We start from the raw sequence: 14,939 nt of genomic DNA on the forward strand, positions 1-14,939 counted from the left end.
TGAGATGAGGAAACAAAGTGGTTGCTAGGATCAGATAGTTGGAGAGAGCCAAAATCCTATGTTAAAAAAGCACACTTTCCAATAAACACTCAGTGGCCACCACACCAACATCTCTAGGAAGAAGAGAAGAAGGGCCTCAGGCAGCAGGGGCTTGGCGTTGCTTTGGATCGCACAGGACTCTTCTACCTAAACGATTCCACATGTGAAGGCAGCTGTGCCTGCACCCCAGAAGGCATGACCGCCTGCAGCCTAGCACCCCATCACTCACAGCCAGTCAATGCTTCGCGCTTCTCCAGTGGTTTTAGATGAGTTAGAGCGAGAAAGGAACAAGACATGTCATCCAAATACCTCCCATGCCTCCAACCACCCCGCCTACACTTTTCAGAATCCTAGCACATCCAGAGAGGGTGAGTAGGGCCACTTAACCCTTCAGATACAGGAAACTGGGCCCCCTGAAATATCAGCCCTCCGTTTGATTCACTTAAATGAGGGTAGGGACCATGCTGGATCTGAACCTATGGGCACTGCACCCAAGTACCTGTCAGTGAGGAGTTCTTCTGGGGCCAAGAGGTACAGCTTTCCATCTTTGCTTTCATCAGGCTCTGGAGGGGAAGGGACACTTGTCTTCCCATGAGGAGCAGAGAGTTGAGGGCCCAGCTGTTCCTTGGCCTGTGGGCATCCAACCTGGCTGTCCCCTTGAAGGGTGGCTGTGTCCTCCATCACCTGAGCCCTGTTGGAGCATCCGGAGTCCTGATAGCTCCCAGGCAGTGCTGAGTCACCTGTCACACCAGGAAGCATCCTTGTAGTACCAGTTTCAAGGAGGTCAGCAGACACGTGTGCCCGCATCTCAGCCCTGCTTGGTGTGACCTCACCTTCTGCTTCCCCAGCAGCTCCTGACATTTTGCAAGAATCCAGGGGAACATCCAACATGTCTCCAGCCAACATTTTGGGGGCATCCTGGTTGCCCAGCACAGTCTGCATGTCTGCAGCACTGACAGCAGCTTCCGTTTGTCTTTCACCCCCAAGTGTGGGAGGGATCTGGGGCTCAGGGTTAGATTCAGGCACATTCAAACCACTTGCGTGAGAAGAGCCATTTGGGACACAGGTGGATCCGGATAGATTACTTGGACCCTTGGTGCGAGCAGGGTCCTGGACACCATTTTCTCCAAGTTGACTGTTGTTGGGCAAGGTTTCCCGGTACTCTTTTATGGCCTGGCTTTTGACACCTGGAGAAGCTGCCTTATCTGCCTCTGCATGGCTCTGGGGACCCACAGGGAAGCCAGGAGCTTTTTCTGCAGGTACCCCCTCAATAGCTGCAGATGAGGGGGGGCTCACTGCTAATCCCGGCTGGCTTCTTGCCTGCTGTGAGTGAGCCTGAGCTCCCTGGCCAGGCTCCCCAGTCCCCTCTAGCCTCTCACTTGTCACTACCAGTGGGACACAGATCACCTCTTCTTTAACAGTGGCACCTGGTAGGCTCTCCTCCCAGGCCGCCTCCACCAGACCCACCGGCTTTTCTGGTGCTGGATCCTGGGGAACTGGATGAGAAACCTCAGCCTCAACAGCTGACTCTTGCTTCTTCTCCACCCGGAGTCCTGCAGGAAGTACAGGGAGAGGGGCAGCAGCCATTCCTTGAGCCCCATCTATACGCTTCTCCAAGTCCAGTGAGACATCGGGGCCCTCGGCCAGCACACCCCTTGGAACTCCTGACTTTTTACTAGGCATACTATGGGGCCGATCGGCAGCCAGGGCTCCAAGCATAGACTGCTCAAAGATCTTGGTGATATGCTCCCTGAAGTCAGGAAGCCCCGTTATCATGCTGGTCTGCTTGGAGCTTGCACCCTCGCTACCTGATGTGACAACCCTCAGATCTGGGGTAAGTTCTATTGCCCTTTCTCTGTTACCCTCTGTCTCTCCTGCTGCCTCCTCACTGGCAGGGTGTGCTGCAAATTCGGAGGGCCTGGCATTTGTTTCTGGAGTGGCAGCCACGTGCACCTCCCTTGCTATCTGCTCATCTCTGACCAGGAGAGGCATCCCGTCCAGGTGGGGCTTGAGACTCACACGCCCCTCAGCGGTTCCAGCTTGGGGGATACCATCACCATCCCCTGCTGCACAAAGTTCCTCATGTGTGGTTCCTGGTCGCAAGGCTGTGGTGAAGGAGACAGCAGGTATCTTTCTGGGAGTGCCATTTTCCTCAAGCGGAGGCTCCTTGAGAGGACTTTCATGAGGTGCCCCGGGGTCCTCAGAGAAAAGGGCTCTCCTGCTGTCTCTGCCAACTTCTGCATCCTTCCTGGCAGCGCCTTTGATGTGCAGGTAAGAGGTGTCAGGCACAAGCTTTTCAGGTGGTTCAGCCGGCAGAAGGCTCTGTGGGCCTGGAACAGTGCGGTGTGTCAGAACATCCACAGTGCTTCTAGGAATCCCATCCGATTCTCCAGCTGGTGGCAGGACATCCCCACAGCTGGGCTCAAGCTGCTCGAGCTGGCACGGCTCATTCAGGGTGGAGGGGACGCTCTGGTCAGTCTGAAAGAAGCCACTCTTCAGAGCAGCCTCTGGTGCCTCTGAAGCCTGCTGCGTCCCAGGTTCTCCTTCGCTGGTATCAGCATCCACCTCCGCAGACCCACCCTTACCCTCTTGTTCCTCTGATGTCTGAAAACTTCCAAGAGGACTCTGTTCTGAACTTAAGGTGGCCAGCTGCTCCATTTCCAGCTGTGGAGAGGATTCTTTCTGACTCTCATCACAAGCCTCACTTGCTAGGGCATCCTGGATGGGTGTGACTCTGGGACTGGTAGGCACTGGGTCTGGAGAGCAGTTTGCTGTATCCAAGAGAGCTACTGAGTCAGATGGACAAGGCGGGGCCTCCGCTATGTTTCTACTTGGTGTCTCCGTCTTATCCAAGCCCCGAGGCAGAGGCAGTATGCCACTGGCTTCAGAAATGCCTGAGTCCCCACAACGTGCTTCTTCACGCTGGCTACCTGTTTTCAAAGCATCAGCCAGCTCCTGTTGAGACTTGCTCAGCCCCTGCCCAATACAGAAACTATCCTTTCCGCCCAAGTTTCCTGTAAGAGAGGTGTCTGCTGCAGGAGGCGGGATCTCCGAGGGCTGACTGTTCCTGCCTGTGCCCTCTTGCTCATTTCCCCCTCGTGCGGGCAACACTTTTCTCAGTGGGGTTGACAGTTCTGATGTCTCTGACGGTGCCCCTCCCAGAACTGTATCTTTGGGTGTTGAACTTGGAGTATCACGTGGGCTGCCTTTGGGGGGAAGTTCTGACCCCTGTTCCTTTTCTCCTTCAGTGGACAAGCTCACATCTGCCCCAGGCTTCCCTTCCTTCAGCACTGGGACTGGGGAAGGATCTGTACTCTGGTTCTTCAGAGCTGGGCCACTTAGACAAGCCCTTTGCCCAGTTGTAGGTGATTGATCCTTGTCACAGACAATGGCAGAGATAGATACATCTGGGTCTAGTTGAGGTGGCTGGAGAGGATTCTTTGAAGGTGGTGGGAGACTGCCCTCTGGGCAGGATAGTTTTCCCTGACAGTCTTGTTCCAGACTGAGCTTAGTAAGTCCATGACCTATTGTTGAGCTTTTCCCATTGGGGGGAGATGACGTATCAGCCTGAACTTCCTGTCCAGGTTCGACCTTCTCCAGCCTACAAGGTGGGCCTGGGGACATCAGCAAGCCTTCCCTGTCACAGCTGTAGGGCTGCTGCAAGGGTGAGTGGTTCTTTACTTTCAATGTATTCTCCATCTCCCCAGCTTTGGGTACCTCCTCCTCCACAGCTGTAGCGGGCAGGAAATCTGCATTCTCAGATTCTAAAGCAGGAAGTGACTCTGTTGCTTCCAAGCCTCCCCTGTCCTGAAGCATGATGGGACTTTTGGTCTGCAATCTTGAACTTTCCCAGATGGCCTCCTGGGGAAGAAAGTGCTCACCCGTTCCATCCAGTGCTGAGGACAAGATGGGGTCCGCCTCATGGAGTTTGTGCAGTGAGGTAGCCGTGTCAGTCATATGGGATTCAGAAACCACCTGTCCCACTACCTCTGCTGACCCAGAGTGGGACCCATCCATGTGGCCAGCAACCTCCTGTCTAAGTGGTTGTACTGAGTCTGAGCTATTATTCTCTGTACAGCTGTGTGGCTTTGAAGCCTCATCTTTCTCCGTCTCCAGATGGGGTTTGCTGTGGAAAGCTTGGGACGTCTCTTCATCATGGTTCCCAGACTCTGCATAAGCAACGGATCTGGTGGTTTCTTGCTGTCCCTTAGGGCTGTCTCCATGTGATCTGCTTTCCTCTCTGGCCACAACTCTATCTTCAGTATTCTTGGGGGCCTTGGGACCATCAGTTGGTCCCACTGACCTTCTAGAACTTTCATTTGAAACCCCATGGGAGAAAGTTGGCAGCAACAGCTCTTCTTGGACTGTATCATTTTGCCCCTGCAAGAAAGGTGCAGGAACCCACTGGAGGCTCCCTTCTGATTGTCCTTGTGTTCTTCTAAGGTCTGATGTTGGCTTCAGTTCCACCACCCCTGTATCCATCTGTCCTGTGGCAGCCAGAGCTGCAGAGACTGACATCTTTGTCTCAGAAACAGAGTTCGCGGGTTCTTCTGAGGCAACAGACTTCGGAGCAGCTGGGTGTGCAGTGGTTGAAGCTGTATGCCTTTCCCCTGTTTTAGTGAATGGAGGGGCCTCGGCACTCAGAGGCAAGCTCCCATCTGGCTGGCTGGCTGCTGCCACATAGACAACTTGCTGGGGCTCAGTTTCTGATGTCCCTGTCTGTGGTTGGCTCTGAGCATCGCTGGTGTCCAGAGTCTCTTTCCAGGAGCTGCTGCCTGTTGGTACTGTGGTAAGACCTAGTGGGCCTGAGGGCAGTTGTGCATGTGGCAGATGCATTTCCACCTTTTGTTGGCAGCTTTCCTGGGAGGCAGTGCTTGCTCCTGCTCCAGGGTTAGCTCCAGAGCTGCTTTCAGAGGGACGGCAGCCTCCAAGAAATTTCAAGTTCTTGTCTGAATACATAGGCAGCACCTCCGCTCCTCCTCTTTCTCTGTCTGATGATCTTAGGGCTGAATCTTGTGGGTCTGTGGTCTCACGTTTTTGGGGGGACTCAAGGACAGCTGAGTTTTGTATCCCTGGCTGAGTGGCAGCAGGGGCTTTAGTGGCTGGCTCTGGAGAGGGATAGTCATTTATATGCTCTTTCCTTTGGAACTCAAAGTCACGAGGCCAGCTACCCTCTCCATAGGGCATCTCTGTCTTTGGCTCCTGGGGAGGAACTAGGGCATCTCCTGGCAATTGGCCAGTGTAACTGGAGGATGAGCTTTGTCCCTGTCCCTTCAGTAATCCGTCTCCTTCAGCAGTGGGGGTTCTGGCAGCCACTGAGTGCTGTGTGGGGCCATCCACTTCAGGAGTAAATGTCGGTAAGATATCCCCTGGGATGTTGGGGGAGGATCCCATTCCAAGGGGATTTGTGAGGGTCCCATCTGCAGCTGCTTCGGCTTCTGAGCTTGTCAAACAACCTTCTGAGGGGCCCTCAGTGAAGGGCATGGAGGCCAAGGGGCACGGCTGCTCCCAGGGCAGAGATGATCTGGGCAGTGGAGAACCTTCTGCACCCCTGGCTTCCTGGGGGTGCTCCCCTCGCTCAGTCCCCTCTGGGGACACGGTGCACGGATCCAGGCTGGCAACACTTTCAGAAGCAGAGCAGGAGGCTCCTAGCTCAGGGCTGCCAACAATGAAAACATGGATTGTTTCATTGGTTCTCACAAGATGCCAAAGATACAGCCACATCCAGGCAGCACGACCCCAATCTGACCCCCACCAAAAGGCTACCAGGAGCTTCCACCAGAAGCATACTGACCCCATGCAGCTCCTGTAATCATCGTGCATGCCCTGCCTTCCCGGCTGCTTCAAAACCCAGTGCAGGAAATCAAACATCCAGGTGTGGAGCTTTCCATGCAGCTCAGGAAAATATGGAAAGTCATTGAAAATGGCTTTTTTAAATGCAGGAAATTTCCTTTCATGTCCATGTGCCTGTGCATGTGCATGTGTGTGCGTGCGTGTGTGTGTGTGTGTGTGTGTGTGTGTGTGTGTGTGTACATGTGGAAGCCAGAGAACAACCTGGAATGCCGATCATTACATTGTTTGAGACAGAATCTTTTTGTTGTTCTTCTGCTGTCTACACCAGGAGGAGTCTCCTATCTCTGCCTCCCATCTTCCCTTAGAATCTTGGAGATACAGATGCTTGGCTGGCTGACTGACTTTTGTGTAGGTTCTGAGGGTTTGAACTCAGCTCTTCATGCTTGCTCAGCAAGTACTTGTATCTGCCAAGCCACTGCCTCAGTTCCATTTTTCTGAGACTGACGATCTCACAGGCCTGGAGTTTGCCAAGCAGGCTGGGCTGGCTGGCCACTGAGCTCAGGATACGCCCCTTTCTGCCTCCCGGTACTTGGATTACAAGTATACACCACAATCCTGTCATTTTTTAAATGTGCATTCTTGCCAGGCAGGCACTTTCCTCAGCTTCCCAGGGAGCTTTTTAACAGACAGACAGACAGACAGACAGATAGGGACAATGGGACAAAGGTGAACAAGTTCTGGAATCCTTTGGTATTTGGGGAAAGGCATAAGTTAGAAAAGCTGTGATTGGAAGTTGAAGGCTATTCTTTCTTGTTTGTTTTGTTTTGTTTTGGACACAGGGTCTCAATATGCACTGGCTGTCCTGGAAGTTGCTTTGTAGATCAGGCTGTCCTCAAACTTATAGAGATTCATCTGCCTCCCAAGTGCTAGGATTAAAGGCGTTTGTCACCATGCCGGGTGAGGACTAATTCTTGAATATAGTTAGTTCTCCACAATTTATGGTGGTCCAGTGAGGCATAATCCTTAAATGGAATTTCTCCACTGACCAGTGTATGTCACCTGAGAGCTGAAATACCTTCGCATCCTGCTTGTCCTAAGCTGAATATGCTTACCTAGGCAGTGTGCGAGAAAAGCGCTTATAACAACACACTTGGAGAACTGAGAACTTGGCTCAGAATCAGGGCATTGAGACCACTTACCAACCCCCCAGTGAATGTGATACAATTTGCTGCATGCTATGCTGGACTATATTGCTCAGTTCGCAATTATTTTAAGTGCATTTTTGTTTTATTTCTATGGTTTTGAGACAGGGTCTCATGTAGTCCAGAGGTGCTGAAACTTGCTAAGACTGACCTTAAATTTCTCATCTTCCTGCCTTTACCTCCCAAATACTGGGATTATAGGTATATACCATCACATTCAGATGCATTTTAATTTTATTAACAATGTAATGACACAGAATTATGAAAACACACTTATGTGCTTTCCACATGTACTAGTCTAGTCACCTCCCTTCCAGGGTTCCTATACTGTTTCTCCAGGGTATATCTTATTTTGTATATAGCTGTAAATCTATATATGCATTATGGTTCAATATTTTCTGGTGTGGAAAGAAGTTGCTTAAGGCAAAGTTAACAGAAATACCGTTTTTCTAAAGCTTTGAATTTTAAAATATTTTATTTTTAGTCATATGGATGGATGGGTGGGTGGGTGGGTAAGTGTGTGTGTATAGTGCTCACGAAGGCCAGAAGGGTTGCTGGATTCCCTGGAGCTAAAGTTGTAGGTGGTGGTGAGTCACCTGACATGGGTGTAGGGACCTGACCTCAGGTCCTCTTCAAGAAAGCATGCATACTTAACTGCTGAGCTATCTATCCCTCCAGTTCCATGTAAGGTTTTAAAAACCTAATCACTGTTCTAGTGTTATCCTAAAAAAAAAATAGCAAAGAAAGCTTATAGAACCTTTGATAACTGTTACACACACACACACACACACACACAATCTATAGACCCACTGTATTCAGAGGAAGGTTTCTACTTTCCATAATCACTAGGAAGTGTTCCATACAAAGCAACACATATGCATTCACATCCATGAAGGACACACAGGGTAGAAAGGTGGAGTGTATTCTTATTAAAAAGTAAAGGATTGGGACTGCGAGACGGCTCAGGGGGGAGCTCGCTTGCTAAGCAAGCATGAAGACCTGAGTTTGGATCTCCAGACCCCACACAGGAGCAACCCCAGCACCGGAACAGGGGTAAGAATGATGCAGATCTCAGGGGCTCACTGGCCAGCTAGTCTAAGCAAAACATCAATTCCAAGTCCAATGAGAGACCTGGTCACAAAAAAATAAGGTGGGCTCTGTCCTGTCTCCAGTCGCATTACTGTCTGGATGAGAGCCAGGAATACAAGTTTTGTAATGATTTGGAGTGTCAACTTTATTTTGTTTTTATTATGTCTGACAAGGTGTAGCTGTCTAATGCTTCTTCAATTATATTAGTTTAATAAAATAAACTAAAAGTAAAAAAAAAATAAAGTGGAAAGCAACAGAAAAAGACCCAATGCCAGCCTCTGTGTTCCACACTCCCACGGTGAGCACGTGCAAACATACGCATGCACACACACAGCACACACTCTACCCACAAACCCTTAGAAATATGTGCTGACCTGCATGTTCTCCCAAATCTGTGTTGATGCCCTAGGCTCCACTATGACTGTTTGGGGATTAGGAAGAAAATGAGATCATGGGGTGGGTGCCTAATCCAGGAGGACTGGTGTCCTTATGTACAGGGACAGAGATGGCAGGGGTGCATATGCAGAGGAGGGCCACATGAGGACACAGTGAGAAGATGGCTTCTACAAGCCAGAAAGAGAGGCCTCTCCAGAAACTAGCCCTAGGACAGCCGGCACTGTGAGAAAATACCTCTGTTGTGTAGCTGGCAGGCTGAGGCAGTCTATCATGGCCGTCCAAGTAGACTAAAAAGGTGTGCATGTGGGCATCTACTGAATGGGCGTCTATTGTCCTTTCTTTTCAATGTTTCTGAGGTTTCAGCCTTTCCAAAATAACACGTTGAGAGACAGGAGGGGACGGAATGATGTCAGTGCTTGGCATGGATCATCTCATTAAACCCAGGAAGCAGCAGATGCCATGGCTGTTGACCCTGCTATTTGCAGATGAGAACATAGAACAGAGAGGTTGAACCTGGATCCGGATTGGACATCCTCCTGCTCTCCCTGTGTGAGGCCTGAAAGAACAAAACCTCCCAAGGAGGAGAGGAGGCTCTGTGCTCCACCCATTTGCAGCCTCTCCTGCCAAACCAGCCACCTCTGCATGACATTATCTATGTCCTCCAAGGAGGCATGAACATCCCACTGACAGGGCAACCATCTTTGCCTAACACCTATTCCTGCACATAAGAGGAGTGATGGGTGCCTGAGGACCCAAGATGGAGCAGGCTACAATTTCAAGCAACTTAGCATTTTGTGACCCCCAAAGCAAAGCCAGCAGGGTAGAGAGTAACAAGAGTGAGAGATATACTCCAGTGTATATGTGGTCACCCAGAACACGAGGACAGTTGGCCCAACACTGGCAGACATGTGCAAAACTGCCTAGAGTCTGAGTAAAGCATGTGGACTTGGCCGTTTGGAAAGTACCCAGGAGGGAGCCAGAAATGGCACAGGACGCTCAATGGGCTGTTCCCACTGCTGCTGTGATTCTCTCCTGGAGGTTTTTTTCTTTTAACAAGGACTTTACATGTCAGAATGTCTCACCCCTGAACGGAGCCAAATAGTTTAGCAGAGAATGAGACTCTTAGAGTGTCCCTATATATGTCTCCCTTCGAGCCCCCTTTACCCCACTGGAAAAGGGGAGTCCATGCCGTCCCTTCAGGATGACTGGAGTCATCACTGTCCAAGACAGGCTGATAGAAGCACCTCTGTAAACTCATTCTTACTAGAGAGCAGTCAGGAATGAGTTCCTCTGAGTGTGGGACACACAACAGTCCAGTTGGTCTATTTAGCATAAGACCAGGCCGGGGATGTCTTTGATTACCCATCAGAAGCAATACTCACAGTCAGATTAAAGCCACTTGCCAGAAGCAGATTTTCCTAAGGGCAGCAGAAATCCTAAGAACTGGTCTGTTGAGGGTTCTGCATTAATTAGACTGACATAAATCCTTTTATGCTTCAAGACTGAATAGAAATTATGGGATAAGGCTGTGTTCACAATCAGTTGGGGCACAAAGTATCCTTAGTGGAGGCCTCTCAGCTCTGGGAGTGAAATCAAGAAAGACAAAGGACCACAGCTTCTTTCTGTGGCAGATGCTTCCTAAAGGAGCAACCTAAGGGTGTTAGCCCATGAGTAGCAGAAACTTGCTAAGCCAACATTGAAGGTCACAGAAAAGGTGCTCCCCACTGCCTTGGTACAGACAAATATATCTGACCAGGCTCCTTAATGCACAGTCTGAAAGCACACAGGGATGCTTGCCTCCAAGGATGCTAACTGAAGAATGTAAATACAGTAGCTGCATCCCTGGCCTTTAAGACCAACAAACTGAAGCAAAATAGCATTGGTGGAGAGCTGCCATGGACTGACTGAGCATTGACTCAAGCCAAGCCCATGCTAAGCATTCCAAGTTACAATTTTATTGAATCCATATAGCAGCTTGGTAGAGGGGATGCCTCTCATGGTATACCTGAAAAAAAAAAAATGTTCCCAGAAAGAGCCTAGCTAGAAGAATGGGGTAAACTGTTGATGTAAAGCAAGATCAAGGCACTGCCTGGCTACAGAGCTGTTTTCTGCGTATCTTGTCTATACCAGATTCTCATCTGGACTGGTACAGCCATCAGTCTCCCATGTATTCTAGCCCCATTCTTCTTCAACTCCAGGCAACAGGCACAGCACTGGCTTAGACATGTCACCATTCTAAAATGTGGGTTTTTCTCACAGGTATTGACCCAGCCTCTAACCTCTCCTGCTCCATCCTATACAGTATCCTGAAGCCTTTCTGTTCCTCTCCAGAACTCTCAGTGAATCCTTGAATCCTAGGGACACCTGGTATTAGGCACAGTCACCGTGCATAGGATTGATAGCAGTTTCCTCCTCTGGAATCTGGACCCTTGCCTACTTTCAACACTGTACTATGACAGCACTCAATAGATAATACTATAGAAGAACATATAAGTGGATGGATGGATGGATGGATGCTGGGCAATGGACAGATGGATGGATAGATGGATAAATGGGTGGAGAGATAGATGAGTGAGTAAATGGTAAAACTGATCCTCCTACCACCACCCCCCCCGCCCCCCCGTTCAGCATCCCTTCCCAGATGGGAAAGCTGACACATAGGGTTCCAAGGAGGATGGGCTCGTCCCAGCATAGCAGTCACATCTCAGTGACCCTGAATAACTGCCCCTGGGAAAACTGGACCAGTGAAAGCTGCTGTTCTCAATTCACCAATTATGGGCGTCGGCTCCTCCTCATGAAGCGGTTGAAAGGAAGCAAAGAGCATGGCAGAACAAGACAGAAGCATCTGTCTTTGTGGAGAACTGATAAGGGTTGAGATGGTCTCTAGTTTGATACCCAAGGCAAGAATGCAGGAACCTGGGCAACATCCCTTATCCCCTCCCCATTGTGGTACCCAGTCTCTGAACAAGAATCAGGGTCGGTAACTCCCAGGCCTGTTCTAACTCATAAGTTTCCACTCTGCCCTGCTTTCCTTTTCCAGAGAGAGCTCTGGAATGCCCTGAGTGCCTGTGCTGATGTTATAACCTTTTATCTTCTTAATTAGAGTAATTTATGAGTAGATGTCATTCACAGACATCAGTGCTATATAGTTGGTATTAAGTTAGTTGCTATATACTCTTAACTGATGGGAGCTGCCAAGGGACAGAGGAGCTGGGACTAAGGCATACTGCCTCCCCATAACCTTCCCAATAAGTATTTTAAAAAGTATTTTGCCTTTGTGGACTTCAGCTTCTTCATCTATAAGACAAGAGTCTTAGACTAGGAGGTCATAGCTGGAGGGAAAGGGCACTTCCTAATTGTCAAGTGAAATACTAATCTGAGCATATTCATTTACTATGTTTGGTTCAAGTTCACTTCCATGTATCTGTCTGTCCATCTGTCTACCCATCCATCTGCCCATTTATCCATTCATCCATCTATCCACCCATGTATTCATATATGCATCTTTCCATCCATCTGCTCATCCATCTGTCTACCCACCATCCACTCATCCACCCATCCACCCACAGCCTTGCTAGATGACGCTGACTTTCTTTGCTCTTTCTGGCTCTACTGTCTGTTTCACAATGGGTTGAGAACATGCTAAGATGAGGTATGATTAGCTCCCCACACCCTGCCAGCACCTTAAGATGACTTGGGTACTTCGTGTCCCTACACATGGTGGCTGAAAGTGTGAACTGGTTGGGGAGCTGTACTGTATGTGACCCACTGACCAGAGGAAGACAGAGAACCTGTGTTAAGAAAAGACACCAATTCTAGGTCTTTAAGACCTTTGGCTATGAAACCAGAAAGAAGCTGGTCAGTCTGGGGGGGCCACAAAGACCTTAATAAAGACATTGATAGACCCCATCAACTAGCTCTGTTCTTGCTCACTGAGCTGGGCCAAGTTACATTCCTAGTTCAGGTTTAGCTTTCATTGCTCATTCTGTGATAGAAAAAAAATAGACCAATGAAAAGAAAACCTCTCAAGGTTTGAGAGGGTTGTTAGGGAAGATGGTATGTGTATGTTGTTCATTAGACCTACAGTATTTTTGTATTTCAGCTTACACTTTGATAACCTCTACCTCTACACACACTCTCTCTGTCTCTATCTGTCCCTCTTTGTCTCTCTCTCTCACACGTACTCACACACACACACAAGTACGTGCATGCACGTGCAACCCCCCCACACACACACACACATAGAGAAAGAGAGAGAGAAAGGCTTACTACCTAGCTCAGGTTGGCCTAAAATTTGCAGTCCTTCCTTTTGGTCTGTACTTCCTGGATCACAGGTGAGCACCACCATTTATATCAAAGTGGACTTTTATATCATTTCTACATCACGGTGCTATTTAACTCATCTATCATGTAGCTTGGCACAGGTAGAGGGACAGATAGAAGAAAAGAACGATTTAAAACCTACTAACTTAACCAAGTCTTTCAGCAACTCTTTCATGGTACCCAAAAGACTGAAGAGTAGAAGTTGGGCTTGGTGAGAGACAGAGGCAGGCAGATCTCTGTGAGGTCAACCTGGTCTACAAAGTGATTTCCAGGACAGTCAAGGCTACAGAGAAACTCTGCCTCATCTATCCACCCCCCTCAAAAAAAAAAAAAAAAAGAGGAGTGACCAGGTTTTGTGACTCAGTCTAGTACTTAGAAGAAACAATATCACTGCACACAAGAGCTTCCCACTGCTGGAAACATCTCACGTCGCTCACCTCTCTCACACATTGTCCTTCAAATGCATCAATTAACCATTCCCTTAAAGAAGCCATCTGTTCTGGGTTGTGAGCCTTGGCCTTTGAGAGCCCACAGCGTTGCAGGATATTTGATCACATTGTGACCCCCAGATTGTGTTATTTACTGAAAAAAAAAAAAAAAAAAAACTCTGTTCTAGTTGTGTCGTGGCTCAGCCCTTAACACATACCTTTAGTCCCTCTGGCTGGAATACAGACATGCCCTTAGTACCCACTTTTAATCCCAAACAATGAAGGTAGAGTCAGCTCGTAGAAGGAAGCACCTATGTTTGAAAGTGATGTCTAATTGAGAGGCAGACAAAGTGACAGATCAGAGAAAGATTTGACAGAATAGGATGTGCCCAACTCTCACGAAAAGAGAGAGGAAAGGGAAGCTCCTTCAGAGAGAGCAGCTCAGAGAGAAAAGGAGAAAAGGAAGAGGCAGTTTTACCAGGACAGTTGTGTAGAGAATAAGAAGGAGCCAGAAGATTAGAACATATTGCCAAGGTTAGTATGAGACCAATCAGAGCAACTCAGGAGAGGCTAACAGAGAAAGCAAGATGGAGTCAGTCAGCTTGCAGAGCAGTTTGAGGCAGAGCAGCTGAGTTGAGCAGCCAGAGAGAGTTCAGAAAGAGAAAGAGTGAGCTTATTCAGCAGTAACTGTCAAAGGCTGAAAACATTCCAGGCCCAGATAAGACTGTATGCAGGATGGGCGCTTCCAGGACTAGGCCTAGGTTAGCCGACTACAGCAGTAAGCAGCTCTAAGAGGACAGGTGCATCAGATGAATAAACGGTACCTTTACACCATAGCATCTGTTTTTATTCATATCAAAGATCGATCCTTGACGGTCTAATAATCCCAAATCGAGGAATGTGGCAGAATGCTTATTCAAATATGAACATGTCATCCATTCTATCTAAACCCCACTCCTCTGCCTTGGGAGGCAGAGGCAGGCAGATCTCTGAAAGTTTGATGCCAGCCTGATCTACAGAGCAATTTCCAGGATAGCTAAGGCTATACAGAAAACTGTCTCAAACAAAACAAAACTCCATCAACAAGTCACTCATGAGAAAGAGTGTTTTGCTCGTGGAATTGGATTTATTTTATATTGTAAACACAAGATAAAAAGAAGTTTTTTTAACGTGTAGAAATTTTCTAAGTGTACTACTGCCCTATGTCCTTAAAAGGACTCCCGGGGTTATTAAAATAAGTCTTTAAAAGATTCTTTTTTATGTGGCAAGAAATGCAGCACAAAAAAGGGGACATAACAGAAGCATCTCACAGTAACTGAAAGCCTTAAGTGTGTAAATCTGTGTGTACATCTGTGCGTGTTTGTATGTCTATGGCTATCAGTGAGGACACATGTGTATGTCCATGTTTGTGTGGAGGCCAGAGGTAACCACGAGTATTGTCTTCAGGTGCCATGCACGTTGTTTTGGCTTGGGGGTTGGTTCTGCTTTCTTGGGGAGAGTTTGTGTATCTGTTTTAGTTGGTCTGAGATAGGGTCTCTCACCGGCCTGGAACTCACCGAGCCGGTGGCTGGCTGCTGAGTCCCAGAGATCCTCGTCTCAGCCCTGGAATTAAAAGCATGCACCACCCAGCCAGCCTTCAGAAATGTCTATTCTGAGACAGATCTTAAGT

The 14,939-nt window shown here is 48.6% G+C and overlaps 1 protein-coding gene across 12 annotated transcripts in view; it reads right to left on the reverse strand.

Moving 5' to 3' along the window:
- Positions 1 to 14,939, reverse strand: part of TACC2 (transforming acidic coiled-coil containing protein 2) — a 199,772-nt gene that overhangs the window by 131,007 nt on the left and 53,826 nt on the right. For 11 of the 12 annotated variants that reach the window (XM_080911974.1, XM_080911977.1, XM_080911975.1 and 8 more), the window contains one exon: positions 539 to 5,698. The exons of the other annotated variant lie outside the window; for it this stretch is intronic. In XM_080911974.1, coding sequence (XP_080768100.1) covers positions 539 to 5,698 — 5,160 coding nt within the window. The remainder of the gene's footprint in view (positions 1 to 538; positions 5,699 to 14,939) is intronic. 12 annotated transcript variants of the gene reach the window in all.

This window comes from Micromys minutus (genome assembly GCF_963924665.1).
Source record: "Micromys minutus genome assembly, chromosome: 2".
In the NCBI taxonomy this organism is placed as follows: domain Eukaryota; kingdom Metazoa; phylum Chordata; class Mammalia; order Rodentia; family Muridae; genus Micromys; species Micromys minutus.